The sequence below is a fragment of the Punica granatum genome, unplaced genomic scaffold (genome assembly GCF_007655135.1).
Source record: "Punica granatum isolate Tunisia-2019 unplaced genomic scaffold, ASM765513v2 Contig00419, whole genome shotgun sequence".
Classification (NCBI taxonomy): domain Eukaryota; kingdom Viridiplantae; phylum Streptophyta; class Magnoliopsida; order Myrtales; family Lythraceae; genus Punica; species Punica granatum.
Window position 1 is genome coordinate 1 of NW_022204334.1, and position 15,469 is coordinate 15,469.

Genomic DNA, 15,469 nt, shown 5'->3' on the forward strand with positions numbered 1-15,469 from the left:
TAATTCGTGGGCTTAAAGTAATAGAGCGTCAAGGGGTGATCATGGATAAAATGTTGGATCGTGGTAGCAACCCTTCTTGAATAGCAGAGTGAGTTTGCAGAGCACATTTGGGGTCAAGGTCAAAATAACAACTTTCACAACGGAAACTCGGCATATCGGTATATTCTCGCGAACAACAATTGCAGTAAAATGTCCCTCCTCTGTACTGGCACTCACCTTGATAGGTAAGAGGGTGTTCAGGATGAAGATAATGTGCTATCACTTGAGGTAACTCATCAGCACATAATTTGTGGAGGAAGAAAATACACTCAGGCAACAATAAACTTCACCGGATATGTGGAGCTCGCAGACTTTGCAGCGGATATCTGCACCCACCGAACTCAATTGTAAAGATTTCATTGGGTGCCGATGGGAAAAGTGTTGGATCATTGTTGACCCATCCTCGTTATGCTCCCTATCGTGAAATGGATGTGATGGAAACGTGATAGCACTAGCACATGGCATATCAAGGTGGACCTGGCATTCATGACAGTAGTATCCAAGGTAATTGTGCTTTTCAGTATCACAGGCTTGGCAATGGAAGCCCTTACCGCAATCGAAGACAATGGTGAGAGAGTGTTGGGGGTGAAAGGGGTGTTGCAGAATCACTCTAGGTGCCCGAGCACATGACTCGTGAAGCAAGAACCCACAGCAGCGACAACCATAAACTCGACCGGAAATCCTTAGCCAGCACCCTTTTCACATGGCCCAGTTTGGTATGTTAACGTGGAAAGAGGTGAGGGGATGTTCATGAAATATGCTCAATGACATCCTCTTCCCCCTCTCGCAGCTCATCTTGAGGAGTGGACAAAGTTGCCATGGCAATTTCGCTTCCAGGCTGAAGCTGCAGTCTCCACAATTGTAATCATACCAAGGTTTGCCGGTGTGAGGGTGAGTGAGAGTGAGTGTTGGGGATGAGAAGGGTGCTTTATCTGCGGAGGGAATTCCACTGAAGCACATGACTCATCCAGAAAGAAGTCACAGTGCTCTTGACAACAGTAGGCCGTGCCGCGAATATCTTGACTGCACATAGAGCACGCAACCTGCAGTTCTCACTGATCTCTTGCCGGATGAGGGCATGCTCATGGCCAGGATATTCAAGACTTGCCATTCAGCTCAGAGAAAACTGTCAGCAGGGGGAGGAGAGTGAGGAAAGGAGGCTTTCCAAGTCGAGAGGTGGAGCAACGATATATCGATCCGCCCAGAAATTGGTAGAGATAAACACATTTACAACTCAGATACATAGATCTTGACACCTGCAAGTTAAACAAATGCAAAATATGCAGCCATCTCCTCTTCGCATGGCATGTCCAAAGAGAATCAAATTACACTTCCCCACCTAATAAAGACAATATGCCAGGCAATCTCTGTGTGTGTGTGGTGTGTTTTTTTCCAGCAAAAAAAAAAAAGTAGGTCTGTGTTTTGCCTTGTTTGATTGCCCTCAAAGACAATGTGAAGAATGGAATGCATCCCTTGTTTCGTAAAAGCCGAGGCTGATAATAAATATAAACTAATGCTTATCGGGCTAAGCTACGGCTGCTTTCCATCACGCGGAATCGGTCAAAAGTTTAGTGACAACGATCAATGTTAAAAAATTTCACAATTTTCAAGTGGCTCTGACTATGCCCGATACATAAAATAGAGAGAAAATGCCAGCACATATCATAGTTTGAAAACAATTTTCACAGTGCATCATATTTTGAAAAATTATCATGATGCATCATGAAATTTTTTTAATTTTTCACACCGTGCATCATATCGTTACTTTTCCGTCCAAAATTGGATTGAATGGTAACATTACGACATTTTTAGAGACATTATTGCACAAAAGAAAACTTGAGGGATTTAAAAACGAAATTAAATGAAAAATATAAAAAAATGAAAATGAAGGGTTGATCGGGGGGCCCTGCCGGCTGTCAACCATCAATTCGGGCCGCTGGCCTGGTCTTAGCCGGTGAAAAATTTTAAAAATTTCATGATGCATTGTGATAATTTTTCAAAATATAATACCACGGTGTTATTTTCCCTAAAATAAATTGCACAGGGTGAACCCGTGCTGTTTAGCTTTATTTACCAGTTTCCTTTCTCTCACAGACCAGAAATTTTTTCTGTCCGTAGCCCCTCGGAACTCTGCTTCAAGTAGGGCTAAGCATATGGATTAAATGTCAGCTATTTTTAATTTAAACTGTAACTGATATTGAAACCGGTAAAATTTTTGGTGGACGAACGCCCAAAGCCGAACATCAGATGAAGCACGACAAAACGACTGAATAGTATGCTTGACTTTACCTGAAGTCTTGAAAGGACATAAACGAGGTGGCTCGCGTAGAAAACAAGCATTATCTTACCCCACCTCATGAAAAGCATGCACAAATAGCTGGTAGGACACACCGGAAAAAGGAAAGAAAAATAGTTGATGAGAAAGTATGTTTGCTTTTTTTTGTTATAAAGAGGTACAAAGTTTAATACAATGAAGGAGAAATCATCCTAAATAATTAATAAAGGGGCACGGGTAGTCTCACTAGGTATCGAACTGCGATCTCTAGGCCAACAAGCGAGAAAGTGTGTTTGCTTTTTGGTTCTTCCTTCTTTTTTTTTCCCTCTGTTTTTCCTTCTATAATTAAGGATTTTAAATTAGATGTCAAAGAATTGGGCCAACCATAGTCCTTGTAACTCCTAGGAGTTTTTTTTTTTTTGACAGTAATAGGTTACTGTCGTCCTTACTCTTGTCCTTGCTGTTCCAGCTATGGATTACAAGAATGTTACTTTCGTCCAGCAGTCTTTCGCTTGTGCATGCATAGATGAGAATAAGAAGTCATTAAAGTGCACAAAATTAGTCGATGGCCAAATGGAACTTCATTGCCAGCTCGAAAAACTGTCACTAAAAATGAATCCGTTAACATGGAAGTTCTCTAGAAGTTCAAGTCATCCCTTACATATCTTGCTGAAATTGTGGTGTTACTCAGACATTCAAGTAATACAGACTTCAGGAGACTAATTACTGGGGATAGGAGCAACGGATAAGCTCGAATGTCAAATGAAAATCAAGGTCATGGCTTAAGGTCAAATTAAGTTGGCGGTCTGTTTAGAGCTAATCAGCAGATTTATCTATACTCCCACACCTGAAATTTATTGTTGCAAGAAACGATCGATCTAATTCCTTCAGAGATTAACAGAACAACAAGAAAATATTAACAAGTATCTACAGGAACATCCATTGAACACGGGGAGTAATTCTTCAATCCTCTCACTCATAATGTTCTTCACTAAAATTTTGATGTGCGATCACATTCTTAAACAGCAAGCAAGCTATGGCTGACTTCAGATGCAAACACCGTGGTTTATGACCACGTTGAAGGAGCAATGTCTAATTTGGAACATATGGTACAAAGCTTACCAATGAAACTGGGTTGACGTAAACCTCCATTACTAAAACCACAGGCGATTCTACTTCTCAAGCCTTCGAAAGCTCCATCTGCCTCTCAGTTTAAGTGCCTCAAGTTTTTCCCGTGTTTCCTTCAGGTTCTTCTCCATTACCTCTATGGTTTCCTTGAGACTTGCAATATCCGAATCCAGCTTGTCGAGGGCAGGCTGGTTTCCGGTTGGTTGCATTCCATTTGGTTCTAAGTCGACCTGAAGAGTGGCAATAATTAAAATTACTCAGTAATATCTCAGCTCCTTCAATAATGTTTTTTTTCCATATTACAATGAAGTAATTCCAGGATGGTTTTTCACAGGGATAGATGCAAGAAATTTGTGAAACATGGACTTACAGTGGGGATCACGCATTCGATGTGAACCGTGTACCAGCACTCCGCACAACGGTAAACGCCATGGTCTGGATTCCTGATCTCTTCACAATAGTCGCACCACTGGTCATCAGGCCTCCCACTGACAAACTTATCAAAGAGCACTAATGGATGGTACAGGTGACATTCGTGTTGAACGGTCGGTGGGAGAGGAAGGCAATCATAGTGAATATTATAGTTGCAAAGCAGACAGCGGTAAAGGTCAACATTACAGCTCCTGCCACAAGAATTGCATTGCAAGTGCTCAGTTGTACTTCTTGAAAATAAACTAGGCTATGCTCATGGCGCTGATGCTTCACAGTTGCCTTCTTCAAAGCACATTCCTTATCCAAGTAGAAGTGGCATTCAGCACAGTGATAGGTGAAGCCTTCTGATCTTTTATGACAGACACTGCAATACAGGTAATTACTTGATGCTTCAGGGAGCAGAACGAGCGGATGTTGCGGGTGAAATATGTGTGCTAACTCCGATGGGAGCTCAGCACATGACTTGTGGAGCACAAACTCTTTGCAGATTCGGCAGCAATATGTTAGACCCTCAGGAGGTTGCTTGCAAACATGGCAATCAAATTTGATCTTCTTCTTCAAGTGAGAAAGTGTCAAGGGATGATCATGGGCAAAATGCTCAATCGTGGAAACTGCGCCGGCGCCGGCTTCAACGGCAGAAAGAGTTTCAAGAGCACATTCTGGGTGAAGGTCAAACTGACAACTTTCACAATTGAATGTGATACCACAATAGGTAGGGCCATGGAAATAGAGATTGCAGAGATAGCAGCGTATTCTGCAACTCTGACTCAGCTCTCGAAGGATCAAGGCATGCTTGTGGCACGGGTGCTGGAGGCTTGTCGACATTGCGGTCGAAACAGACAAAGAGATAGTGAAGAGGCAGGTATCGTAGAACTAATCTAGTTTGCCGCACGTAAATGTAGGGAAGACTCTTCAGACAAGTTGCTAAGGGAGACTAGTCTTCCTGATTCCATGTTGGACTTTGGAACTGGATAGAGATCTCAGTACTGGCTACCTGCATAACCAATTATTTATATGCCAAACATTAAAAACAGAGAAATGGCAAGTTGGACTAGTAGACACGGATAGAGAGAAAGATATCAAGACATGTCTTTTTCGTACTTTTCCATGTGCAGGAAGTCTCCAATATGTCAATGAAAAGGGACCCATTGTCTACGTTCATATGAGATATTAAATAGAAGGAAGAATCTGAGGTTCTGGGCTCAATCCTGACCGTGGGTTTCCCATCCCTAGTAGGGCCCGGAAAATAAGGACAGAGGAAAGTAGGATAGTGAGATGCAAAGAAAACATGACAATTACCGTCCATTTCATCTTCAGAATATTGATGAGACAAATCCTGACAAACAAAAGAAAATATCATATTAAATTGGGATGTAGCAGATCAACTTTTAATTCGAAATTTGGTGGCTTACAACAGATTTGCTACATCTTGGGTCATGGCTCCATGACCCATGACACTTTTTGGTCATGGCTCTGTTTGTTTCCACATATTATTTTTCGAATCGGTTCTCTGAACTTTCAAATCATATTGGTCGATGCAAAGGAGATTAAGTAGACTGTAAGAGCCCCTCATAATTTTCAGAAATTGACCAGTGACTTTTAGTCGATGAGTCATTTTCTCTTGATCACGTCTGAGATATATGGTCCATCTGGTACAGGATTTATTATAGCTGTTACCACCTGGGAGCACCCACCTACCCTCGATGATGTACATAAGCCACAATCGACTTGCAGTCAGTGACCATCAGAGGGCCGTCAACCACCAGCAGAAGGCATCTAATATATCATATCACAAGTTCGCCATAGGCCGTGGAGAATGGCAGTAACCCCGTTCTGGGATGAAGTATGCACACAAGGCAGCCACCTCCAGTAGACTAATGTGAAAAATCCAGCTAAGTACAAGAACCTGCAGAAGCCTCCACTACCCCCAGTTATGGCCAAACGCGGAAGAGTACGACTGGAGAAGTGCGTTACTTATTACTTGTGAATGAGGAAGGATCTATCTCGTTTTCTTTACAGCCATCACGAACATTAAAAAGAAAATGAGATCTAATCAGACACAAGACAATTGAGGGCGCATTCACAACTTGAAAAAAATAAAAAGGATCTCGGAACCGGTGCGGTTTTACTTGCTCACGCTATCATCAAGGCCTGTTTATGTACTCGAAGACTCTCTTTTCTGAAAGCTCCTCCAGTTTTCCCTTAGCTGCCTTCAGATTTCTCTCCAGTACCTCTATCTTCGTCTCTAGGCTTGCAATCTCTTTATCCAGCTCATCGAGGATCGGATTTTCACTAGGTTTTGGGCCCTCTGGTTCCACCTGAAATATCAGAGGCATGGTAATCAACATTGACATTGTGTCAAGAAGTTAGTGGTTTCTGGATGATGGACTTACAATCGGGATCACACATTCGATGTGAGTTGTGTACCAGCATTCTGCACAACGATATACGCCATGGTCTGGATTCCTGATCTCCTCACATTTATCGCAGTACTGGCATTCCGGCCTTCCATCGATGAAATTATCATAGAGGATCAATGGATGATATGGGTGGCATTGATGGTCAATACTCCGTGGTAGCGGAACGCAGTCATGGTGAAGATTAAAATTGCACGAAACACAGCGGTAGAGGTCTCGATTACAACCCATGCCACAAGAATTACAGTGTAGGTTGCCGAGCCTGTAATTCTCCGGAAAATAGGCTAGGCTATGCTCGTGGCGCTCATGTTTCAAGGTCGGCTTACGGGAAACACATTCTAAATCCAGGTAGAATTCACACTCGGCACAGTAGAAGGTGAAACCTTCTGATTTTTTGTGACAGGCATTGCAGTAGAAGTATTCAGCTGGTGCCCGAGAAAGAAGAATGAGGGGGTGTGGCGGATGGAATTGGTGTTCCAACTCTTGTGCCAGTTCGGCACATGGTTTATGGAGCATGAATTTGAACGTGCATTCTTGGCAGCTATAGGCTAGACCACAGGAGGGTTCATTGCAAGCATCGCAATCGATCAGGTTGAGATCCTCATTAGAGTAAACGAGTGTCAGAGGGTGGGGATGGGAAAAATGTCTAATTTCCGGGAGCGCCCCTCCTGTAACAGCGGAAAGAGTTTGAAGTGCACATTGTGGGTCGAGGTCGAACTTACAGCTCTCACAGTTGAATGTCATGCCGTTGTAACCCGACGTACAGCTTGTGCACTGGAATATCCCTTCATTGTATGGAGCAGCTGCTCGCAGGATGAGGGGGTGTTCCTTGTGGAGATAGTGTTTCACCTCTTGGGGTAGATCCACCGAGCATGCCTTGTGGAGGAAGAAAATGCAATCGAAGCAACAATAAACCTCGCCAGATATCTTCAACTGACAAACTTGGCAGAGGATGCTGTTCTCCATTTCCACCCACAAAGGTCTCAGCTTGTGCTTGTGGAAAAAAAATTCTAGTTGTGTACTGTCCTCCATTTCTTGACCTTCAGGAGGCAGAGTCGAAACTATGCACTTTATGCAATGGTTGAGCCGGCACTCGTCGCAGCGATACATAAAGCGGGATCTATGACTGCATACTCTGCAGTCGTAACAGTCTCCAAAATCAACAGCAAAATCGGCAACAAGAGTGAGAGGGTGCTGGTGGTGAAATGGGTGGTGCATCTTCCTGGGTAATTTAGCACACGATTCATGAAGCAAGAACATGCATTGGCGACAACCGTAAACACTACCGGCCATGTGCTGCCTGCACGCTCTGCAGATAGATGAGCTCTGTGTTGTCAAACAGAAAGCGGAGAGGGGATGCTCGTGAGCGAAATGCTGAGCATCGTCCTCCACCACTTTGTGCTTATCTTCAGGAGGCAGAGTCATAACTGCATCTATGGCAGAGGCAGACAAATTAAATTTGCATCCGCGACAGTAGTACCTACAATCAGTGCTATCAAAATTGATCGGATGCTCCGGATGAGAAGGATGCCGAATCTGCAGAGGCAACTCTCTGAAGGCACACATTTTGTCAAGGAAGACGTCGCAGTCTAGACAACAATAGGTTGGACCATGAAAACATTGCTTGCACAAATAGCAATGGGTTCTGCAATTCTCGCTCAACTCTCGTAGGATCAAGGCATGTTCATGGACAGCATGCTGAAGACTATTCGCCATCTCGATGACTGTAGCACAAGACAGCAAGAGGAAGATGGGAACGGACAGTTTGTTCAGCTATGACAGGTTTTTGATAGTTGACTCTTAGTACAAGTTGGAATAGTCAAATGTTATCTCTATACAATTGCCTTTTTTATGCACATATCTCAGTGGCTGCAAGTTGCACAAATTGAAAGTGACCCGAATGCTTATGGTCATACCTAACAAAATAAAGAAAGCAAAGATAATTATGGTTCAGTGGGGCCTTATGGAAACAAGTGGCGTATTATTGCTTGAGGAAAAGAGAGAGTAATGGACGGGTCCCCAAATTGGATGAGCTCAATTTCCAGGTGTGAAATGTCCAGTGGCAGCTAAAGTACAGAAATAATTATCGGCGTACGTATTTTCTCTTGGTAAACTTCCAGTGAGATAAATACTTCAGTCTCCCGTATTTCATATGCGGAGGATACGAACTGATGCAGGGGGCTTATAGATAGAACACTGCAGCATAACTGGGTTAGATAAAAAAGCTGCCCCCGGAAGGTTTGAGCTTATGAGTTCGGTCCTTCAACAATCAACTGCACGGTGGGCTTTGCTGGAAAAATAAAGAACAGCCAAATTGGGCTAGTCGTTGGACTTCCCTATCAAAAGCCCAAAGAACGTGTCAATGGCCATATGATCTATTATTGGAAAGATAATAGGCAAGCTAACATGAAAAGACAAACCCATTTAGTGGTTCATCCACCAGGCACGAAATCGCTTTTTGTCACTGCTTAGTGATGAGCATCGGGTTAGATTTTGTGGTGCCTTTAGTACACTTGTCATGGGTCATTTTATTGTTCCGAAATTGATGAGAAGTACATCAACAATGTGAATCTTCGAAATATAATTGCCCTCATCAATATACTTCTAACTGATGGTCCAAATAGAAGTATATATCTTAACAAATGCCCCATCAAGATATCTGTTTGCCGGCGGTGCTATTATAGCATGCGCTCTACCGTGTTAAAAATCGTGTTGATCGTGTTATCACGGGACACATCCAAAAGGGGACTGGCAAAGTCGGAAACCCTGTATGACTATACTCCATTGCATAGGCTACTTCAGAGCAGGTCCATTCCAAGGGATTTAGGCGGGTAGGTGTTGAATTATAAAGTCATAGAGCATAAGAAACCCAAGCAATTTGTATGTAGAAAGCCTGAAACTCTTATTGCTGCCTCGTGATAGACCTGAATCGACTATATCAAACCGCTTGCTGGAATTTGTATGCACGTGCACGGTCTAAGAAACATAAGTGAATTGAAGCTGCTTCAAGTTAAAAAAGAAGAAAATGGGATTATATGCATAAATTATAACAATTTGGTGCTCTAAACTAATGCAGATGACAATCTGGGCTAGAAGCCTAATTCTTCTCATTCATATATCAAAAGGATGTTACTATTCTCAACTGATGTGCAACTCTTCTTGCACGAAGGCTTTGCCTTTTTGGCTTGCCTTGAAGTTCACCAGAAAGCCTGTTTGTGAAAATCACAAGCCACTAGGAGCTGTCTTTGCTGCCAGATATCTGATCAAAATCGCCATCATTGCTTAAGTTAGTCCAATCTCCGGATCTCAATCGGTTTATGTTTCCAATTTCGAGATTTTTCATCAAATCCTTTTTCAGGGCAGATATTTCTTTACTCCCAAGTCCCACCAATGGAGAGAAAGTATCAAGTTAAGCTCACTCAAATTGCTTCAGCAGTTAGATAAGGGTTGGCAAGAAAACAGCTCTTATTTCTTGATGATCTCCAACTTCCCAAGCCACCCCTACAAAAACCCACTGAGCATCAACAACAACCTAACCCTCGAAGTACACTCCATCAACCATATCCTGTGGTTGGCTTAGTCTCTCATTTCTACATAAAAATTTTCCAATGTCTGATCAACCTCTGAGTTGAGATCTTTAACCAGTCCTCACTAGTCACTCTGACTTCTAATGGCGAGTTCAATTAAGTTCTCTGTTAATGCAGATGAGCTGCTATTTTTAATCCTTTTGGGGTTTATCTTACCCTCTGCCAAGCCCAGCACAGATTACTCTGAGCTGATTTACAAGAACTGTGCGAACGAGAGATTCGCAGATACATCCGACACTGCTTCTTCCCGTGCACAGGCATTCACGGCTCTGTTCAGTGAACTTGTATCCCATTCTTCGCAGTCCAAGTTCTTCAGGACCACAACAGGTAATAGAGCATAGGCCTTCCTGGGAAATCCAAATCAGTACTCTTGATTACTAATTGGGCCTCTTTATTTAGACCACTTTGGGTATAAAGTAGTGAAAAGTCTCATATAGGAAATGCCATGAAAACTATGTCTCTGTTTTATATGGTGATTCTGTTCAATTACTTTTCCATACCATTTTACTGGAAAAGGCCAAGTTTTACTTGCAAGCAGTCATACGTGTAGATGTTTTGAGTAATATATGTGTACGTTGCATATATTCATTTAACTGTTTAACGTTCGTTCACTAGTACTGCAACACAGATTGAATTTGAGTCTGTGTTGGCTTTATATTTATATCTCTTCCTCATCCACAAATGAGACGACAAGCACGGGAGGCCTCACAACTGTCTTGAGACCATAAAATAAGTGACGCTAGGTCCAATCGGTTATTATCCGAGTTAAGTTTTCAGATGGATTTGACCCTTTCATGTCCCACTGATGTTGCATCATCATGTGACCTAGCAGGTGATGATCACGGAGGGATTTCGGGGTTTTACCAATGCAAAAGAGACATTACCAACCAAGACTGCCACCGTTGTGTCGCTAAGCTCCCCGATGTTTCAAATACTCTCTGTGACAGAGCCATAGCAGCAAAGATCCAGCTGGCTGGGTGCTCCCTCCGCTATGAGGCCGACTCCTTCTCGGAGGAAAAAGATCGCTTGCCTGTTGGGAGGATAAAGTATGAGATGGAGCACAAGTTTTGCAGCAAAGAGAGGGCAGAGATCGAGGGGTTCGATGAGCAATGGAATTTGGCTTTTGAGGAGCTGGAGAGTGAGGTAGTAAGCAGGCATGGCTACTGCACAGTGGAACGGGAAGGGTTCCAGGCGGTAGCACAGTGCGAGGGAGACATGGAAGGGTGCGAGTGTGGTGAGTGTATCAGTGAGGCAGTGGAGAATGCCAAGGAAGAGTGCAAGACATCAGTTTCGGGTCGGGTGTTCTTGGACCGGTGCTCGGTGAGCTATGCGTTTGGCTATAACCAAGGAGGCGGTACTGGAGGCAGTGGCGGCTTTGGAGGGGGTGGCAATGGGGCAGGCGGCGGAGGCATTGGAGGAGGCGGAGGAGGCATCGGGGGAGGCGGCGGAGGCATCGGGGGAGGCGGAGGAGGCATCGGGGGAGGCGGCGGAGGCATCGGGGGAGGCGGAGGAGGCATCGGGGGAGGAGGTGGAGGCATCGGAGGAGGCGGAGGATTTCCATTCCCAGGTAGTCCTTGTCCAGCTATCAATCTGTGTTAGCATGTCGTATGTTTAATTCCTCATTATTGAGCTACCGAAGCTTGAGTACTGGACAAAACTCGACTTACTAAACCTTGAGTTGAGCAACCGAACCAAGTATCAGTCAGCTCGACTAAAGCTAGTGAAGCTCGACTACAGATCGAAACTCTTCTGAGCTTCAACTTTTAGGACTTAGACATTGGGTCTCATTACCACACAAGGCCATGTCTAAGGTCATCCTTCCATACACCAAAATCCAGCATCGGTCATCGGAATTAACTCGATGCCATTCATATGCCTCTAATGGTGTTGTCGTGACAGGATATCGTGAAGGAGAAGAGGAAGACCATCATTCTGGAAGACAACTAGCAATCATTCTGGGAGGAGGTGCCGCCGCTGTGCTGGTTGGGCTTATCTTGCTGGCGCTGCTTGGGGGCATGCGGAGAAAGGACGGTGAGTAATCGCCGCAATATTGATTACTGCATATCCAAGTTCAGTTGCTATAAGTATAACATTCCCAATTGGTTGTTCGGATTAAGAAAAGCTCTTCGAGCTCCGACTCTTAACAGTTAAGCGCTTAAATTCGTTATACCGAGTTTCGAAATTTTTGCACTGATTAATTTCTCTTCTATGTTGCAGATTACTGAGGGGAATTTCGGATCAAGGGGCTTCCTTTGCCTTTTCCAACTCTTTCAAGAAATATGACCTTTCCTTTTCTTTTCCCCCTAATTTTTTGTACCAATTTGCGTGAATTTTTAGAGAGGGAAAAAGACAAAACGGTTGGAGGTCGATGAGACCTATCTAAATGTCTTTCTGATCTCATTCTACATGAGAGAAGTTAGTCTCATAATTGGATGGATGTTGTTCATTAATTTGTCTGTTGACTTCTTCATCCAGAGTTATACATTTCCTAATTCAGTCCTTGCTAGTTGCCTTTGTTTTGAGGAGGACACCAATTTCTTGTATTGTTTAGCTGAGGTTAAAGCACCAATTCTGCAAAAACGAATTGCATGACAAAGACAAAGGACCTAATTAAGTACACAAATCATATAAAGAAGGATTAACTTCGTGAATAGCAAAAGTCCACTGAGACCAAGCTGAAATAAAGGCCTGAAGTGTAGAAGATATCGAATTCTCCAAGTCCTCAAAACATTACTCCAAAGGATAGAGTCAAAATTGCAATGAAATAAGATATGATCAACATATTCCCTATGAAGTTTACACATTACTCCATGTTCGTGTTCATGTTCTTAACAAGCCCAGTGGGAGGTCAAAAAACCAAGCCCAAGGTTCACCAAAAATACCAAGTCCTAGTGGGATTAGTTCTTTAGGGTGGGCTGCCAGGGCCGGACAAGCCGGTGGAATAGGAGAAGACGAAGGGATTAATCGATAGGACAAATTGTCATGTACTTACTTAACCAGGTGAATTTGCGTGTTGCGCTAGAAATTTTTTTTTATTCTTTCAATTGCAAGTAATATTAAAAAAATTAAATGCATTATGGGTTTCCAAGAAAAATATATTGTGGATTAAGATTAGGATTTTGATGGTAGAATGTTGGGCCTGTAGAAAAGTCTTCTTTAATTTTCTTTTTCATTTTTCTTCTCATTTTCTAATTTTATTTCTTTAAAAAAATCAAGAAATCATGTTCACGAACTCATAATTGAGAATTTTCAAACTTATATTCAATATCTAACCACTTTTAATCAGAGGGTTTATAATTGATATAATTAAATTAAAAAAGAAAACTAATTGATAAGAACACCTTCCAATTAAATAGAAGGAAATTGGAAAACTATTAAAAGTATTTTTCTATTTTTCTTTAAATTTGGGGAATAAAAAAAACACTTTTCCTAAAAAGTTATTCTTCATTTTAGGTAGGTAAAACACATATTTTACAAAATTTTCACTTTTATGAAAATTTTCCAAAAAGTCGGAAAAGTTTCTCAATGTAAACGGGGCATTTGTTTTTTTCTTTAAATTGAAAATTATACAATTGATTTTTCGACTGAATTGAACCGACCAGTTCAATCTAAAAAATAATACAGACTGCAACTCATCCTTTGGTGGACTCGAGCATTCTCGGAAATATTTAAAGGCAAAAATATATAAAAATAAAATAAAATAAAATTTTGAGCATAGAACTATCATTTTATACAAACTAGCCTCACAACCCGCGCATTACGTGGGCCTTTATATTTTCTATTTTTAGTTGACATCTAGTTATAAATATTCTCTTTAGGAATTTATCATCAATAAACATAGATTGTTCAATCACTTTACACTTCTTGCCATCAAATAAATAAAAATTATGCATGGATAATTTCTTCAATCATACAAACAGTAATATCAATAATAATTGCATTTTCAAGAAAATCAGTAAATATTTAAAAAATCGATCCATCCAGCCACTCTTGGCAATTTAACAACAAGAGAAATCTATATCTACATATATATATATATATATATATATATAGAATGAAATCTAAATCTGCCAATGTATACTGAATGAAGACCGCAAGTTCAATCATTTCTAGTTTCCGATAATCTCAATCAACATTTCCAATCAAAACCGCATCCAATCTAGCCCGGCACTGAGAGTTTCCACGATGACAATGCACAGAAAATCGAAGCAAGAAACACATAACAGAATGAAACCTTAACCTCGGTGATGCTTATGAGCTCAGAATGAAACCTGTTTTCGTGAGAATTTGGGTTTTTTAGGTTGGGAGAACTGCAAATCACTCGCATATCAATATATAATATATAAGCTGATCTATGCAACAAAGAGGGACAACTACTGAACCTGTGGGAAGCCTTCAATGGCAACGGAAGAACCTGTGGGAGAGAACGGCAGGACCTCCGAGAACAGGAGGACCTCTGCCAAGCAACGGCAACACCTGTCGAAGTTATTCAATGGCAACGGCAGGAGGCCTGCAAATTCTTCAATGAGAGAGGGGAACAACTATGGCACCTTCCCAAGAGATCTTCCATGGGGGAATTTGGAGTTGAATCGAAGCATAATGGGGGTTCGTTTGCAGCTGAATCAGAGCATATTGGGGGTTCCTTTGGAATATGAAAAGGACGCAAGAGAAAGATGGAAACAACGATACAGAGAAGGGGGAAGATGAAGGGGAGGGTTATCAAACGGAGGTCCTATATTTCTTGCTTCCGTTTTTATATATTATATATTGATTGATTGACTAGATGAAGGCTCGCGCATTGCGCGGACAGTTACTGAGTAATTACTAATGAATTACTAAGGAATTTGAATATAGAAATATTGAAATAGCTAAACTTATTCATATCGTTAAATAATGTAAAAAAAGTGATCTATATATGATTGAGTTTTATAAAATATTAGGAATTTAGAAAAAAGAATCTAAAACTATAGAAATAGTACTGTTTGTTTAGTTTTATTATAATATGTAAAATGTGCTTGAAAAAAGACTTATGATGAGAAAAACACCCTATAAATTTAAGTTTTAATTCTTATAAAGTAAAAATTCCCATATAAAATTCGAGATACCGAGTATATTCTCTTATTATTTCTACTAATATACATATATACATATAAAAAATATTTAAAGCGGAAATATACAGAATATCTTTCTTCAATATTATATTACACAATCTAAGATAATTATCCTATCAAAGCAAAATAAGTGAAAAGTTTTAAAAAATATATACTTATCCTATATTTGATCATGTATCAAATAAAGGGTGGTAAAACTCAAAATATATACTCATAAATGAAGCTGATTATCGAAAGTAAAAATCAATATTAATATTATCATTGTTATGACTACTCAAATCAAGCTTTATAGAAGTAAATAAATAAATATACATATTGAACTCAAAGTTGATGAAAGAAAGATCTCAATTGAACTATAAATATATATATATAGAATGATTTTCAATTACTAAAGCAACAACCATAATAAAACTGGAAAAAAATTGTATAAAAACAATCAATATCGAAGCAATTAGTTTGAAATTTGCATTAAAGTTTCAT

General features: G+C 41.0%; 2 protein-coding genes, 1 long non-coding RNA gene and 1 pseudogene across 3 annotated transcripts; 2 read left to right on the forward strand and 2 right to left on the reverse strand.

Annotated features, from left to right (window-relative positions):
* Positions 1 to 3,230: 3,230 nt before the first annotated feature.
* Positions 3,231 to 4,900, reverse strand: LOC116190315 (annotated as a pseudogene).
* A 549-nt stretch (positions 4,901 to 5,449) lies between these two features.
* Positions 5,450 to 8,109, reverse strand: LOC116190314. Its single transcript, XM_031519995.1, has 2 exons — positions 6,268 to 8,109; positions 5,450 to 6,192 (listed from the first exon to the last, which is right to left on the reverse strand). The coding sequence occupies exons 1-2, from the start codon at positions 8,005 to 8,007 to the stop codon at positions 6,019 to 6,021; spliced, it is 1,914 nt and encodes a 637-aa protein (XP_031375855.1). The 5' UTR covers positions 8,008 to 8,109; the 3' UTR covers positions 5,450 to 6,018.
* Positions 8,110 to 9,753: 1,644 nt separating this feature from the next.
* LOC116190308 (plasmodesmata-located protein 2-like) lies at positions 9,754 to 12,103 on the forward strand. Its single transcript, XM_031519991.1, has 4 exons — positions 9,754 to 10,205; positions 10,711 to 11,445; positions 11,778 to 11,909; positions 12,096 to 12,103. Exons 1-4 carry the CDS (start codon positions 9,962 to 9,964, stop codon positions 12,101 to 12,103), a joined length of 1,119 nt encoding a protein of 372 aa, XP_031375851.1. The 5' UTR covers positions 9,754 to 9,961.
* On the forward strand, positions 11,372 to 12,377 carry LOC116190307. The gene is made up of 3 exons (XR_004152639.1): positions 11,372 to 11,445; positions 11,778 to 11,909; positions 12,096 to 12,377. It is a non-coding gene; the product is annotated as an uncharacterized LOC116190307 (long non-coding RNA).
* The last annotated feature ends 3,092 nt before the right edge of the window (positions 12,378 to 15,469 follow it).

Excerpts from the sequence above, each read along its gene's own strand:
- LOC116190308 (XM_031519991.1), top strand. The coding sequence starts at position 9,962 with ATGGCGAGTTCAATTAAGTTCTCTGTTAATGCAGATGAGCTGCTATTT. Across the intron at positions 10,206-10,710 it reads GTTCTTCAGGACCACAACAG|GTGATGATCACGGAGGGATT; the intron begins GTAATAGAGCAT and ends GTGACCTAGCAG. Across the intron at positions 11,446-11,777 it reads CGGAGGATTTCCATTCCCAG|GATATCGTGAAGGAGAAGAG; the intron begins GTAGTCCTTGTC and ends TTGTCGTGACAG.
- LOC116190314 (XM_031519995.1), bottom strand. The coding sequence starts at position 8,007 with ATGGCGAATAGTCTTCAGCATGCTGTCCATGAACATGCCTTGATCCTA. Across the intron at positions 6,193-6,267 it reads TCGAATGTGTGATCCCGATT|GTGGAACCAGAGGGCCCAAA; the intron begins GTAAGTCCATCA and ends CTGATATTTCAG.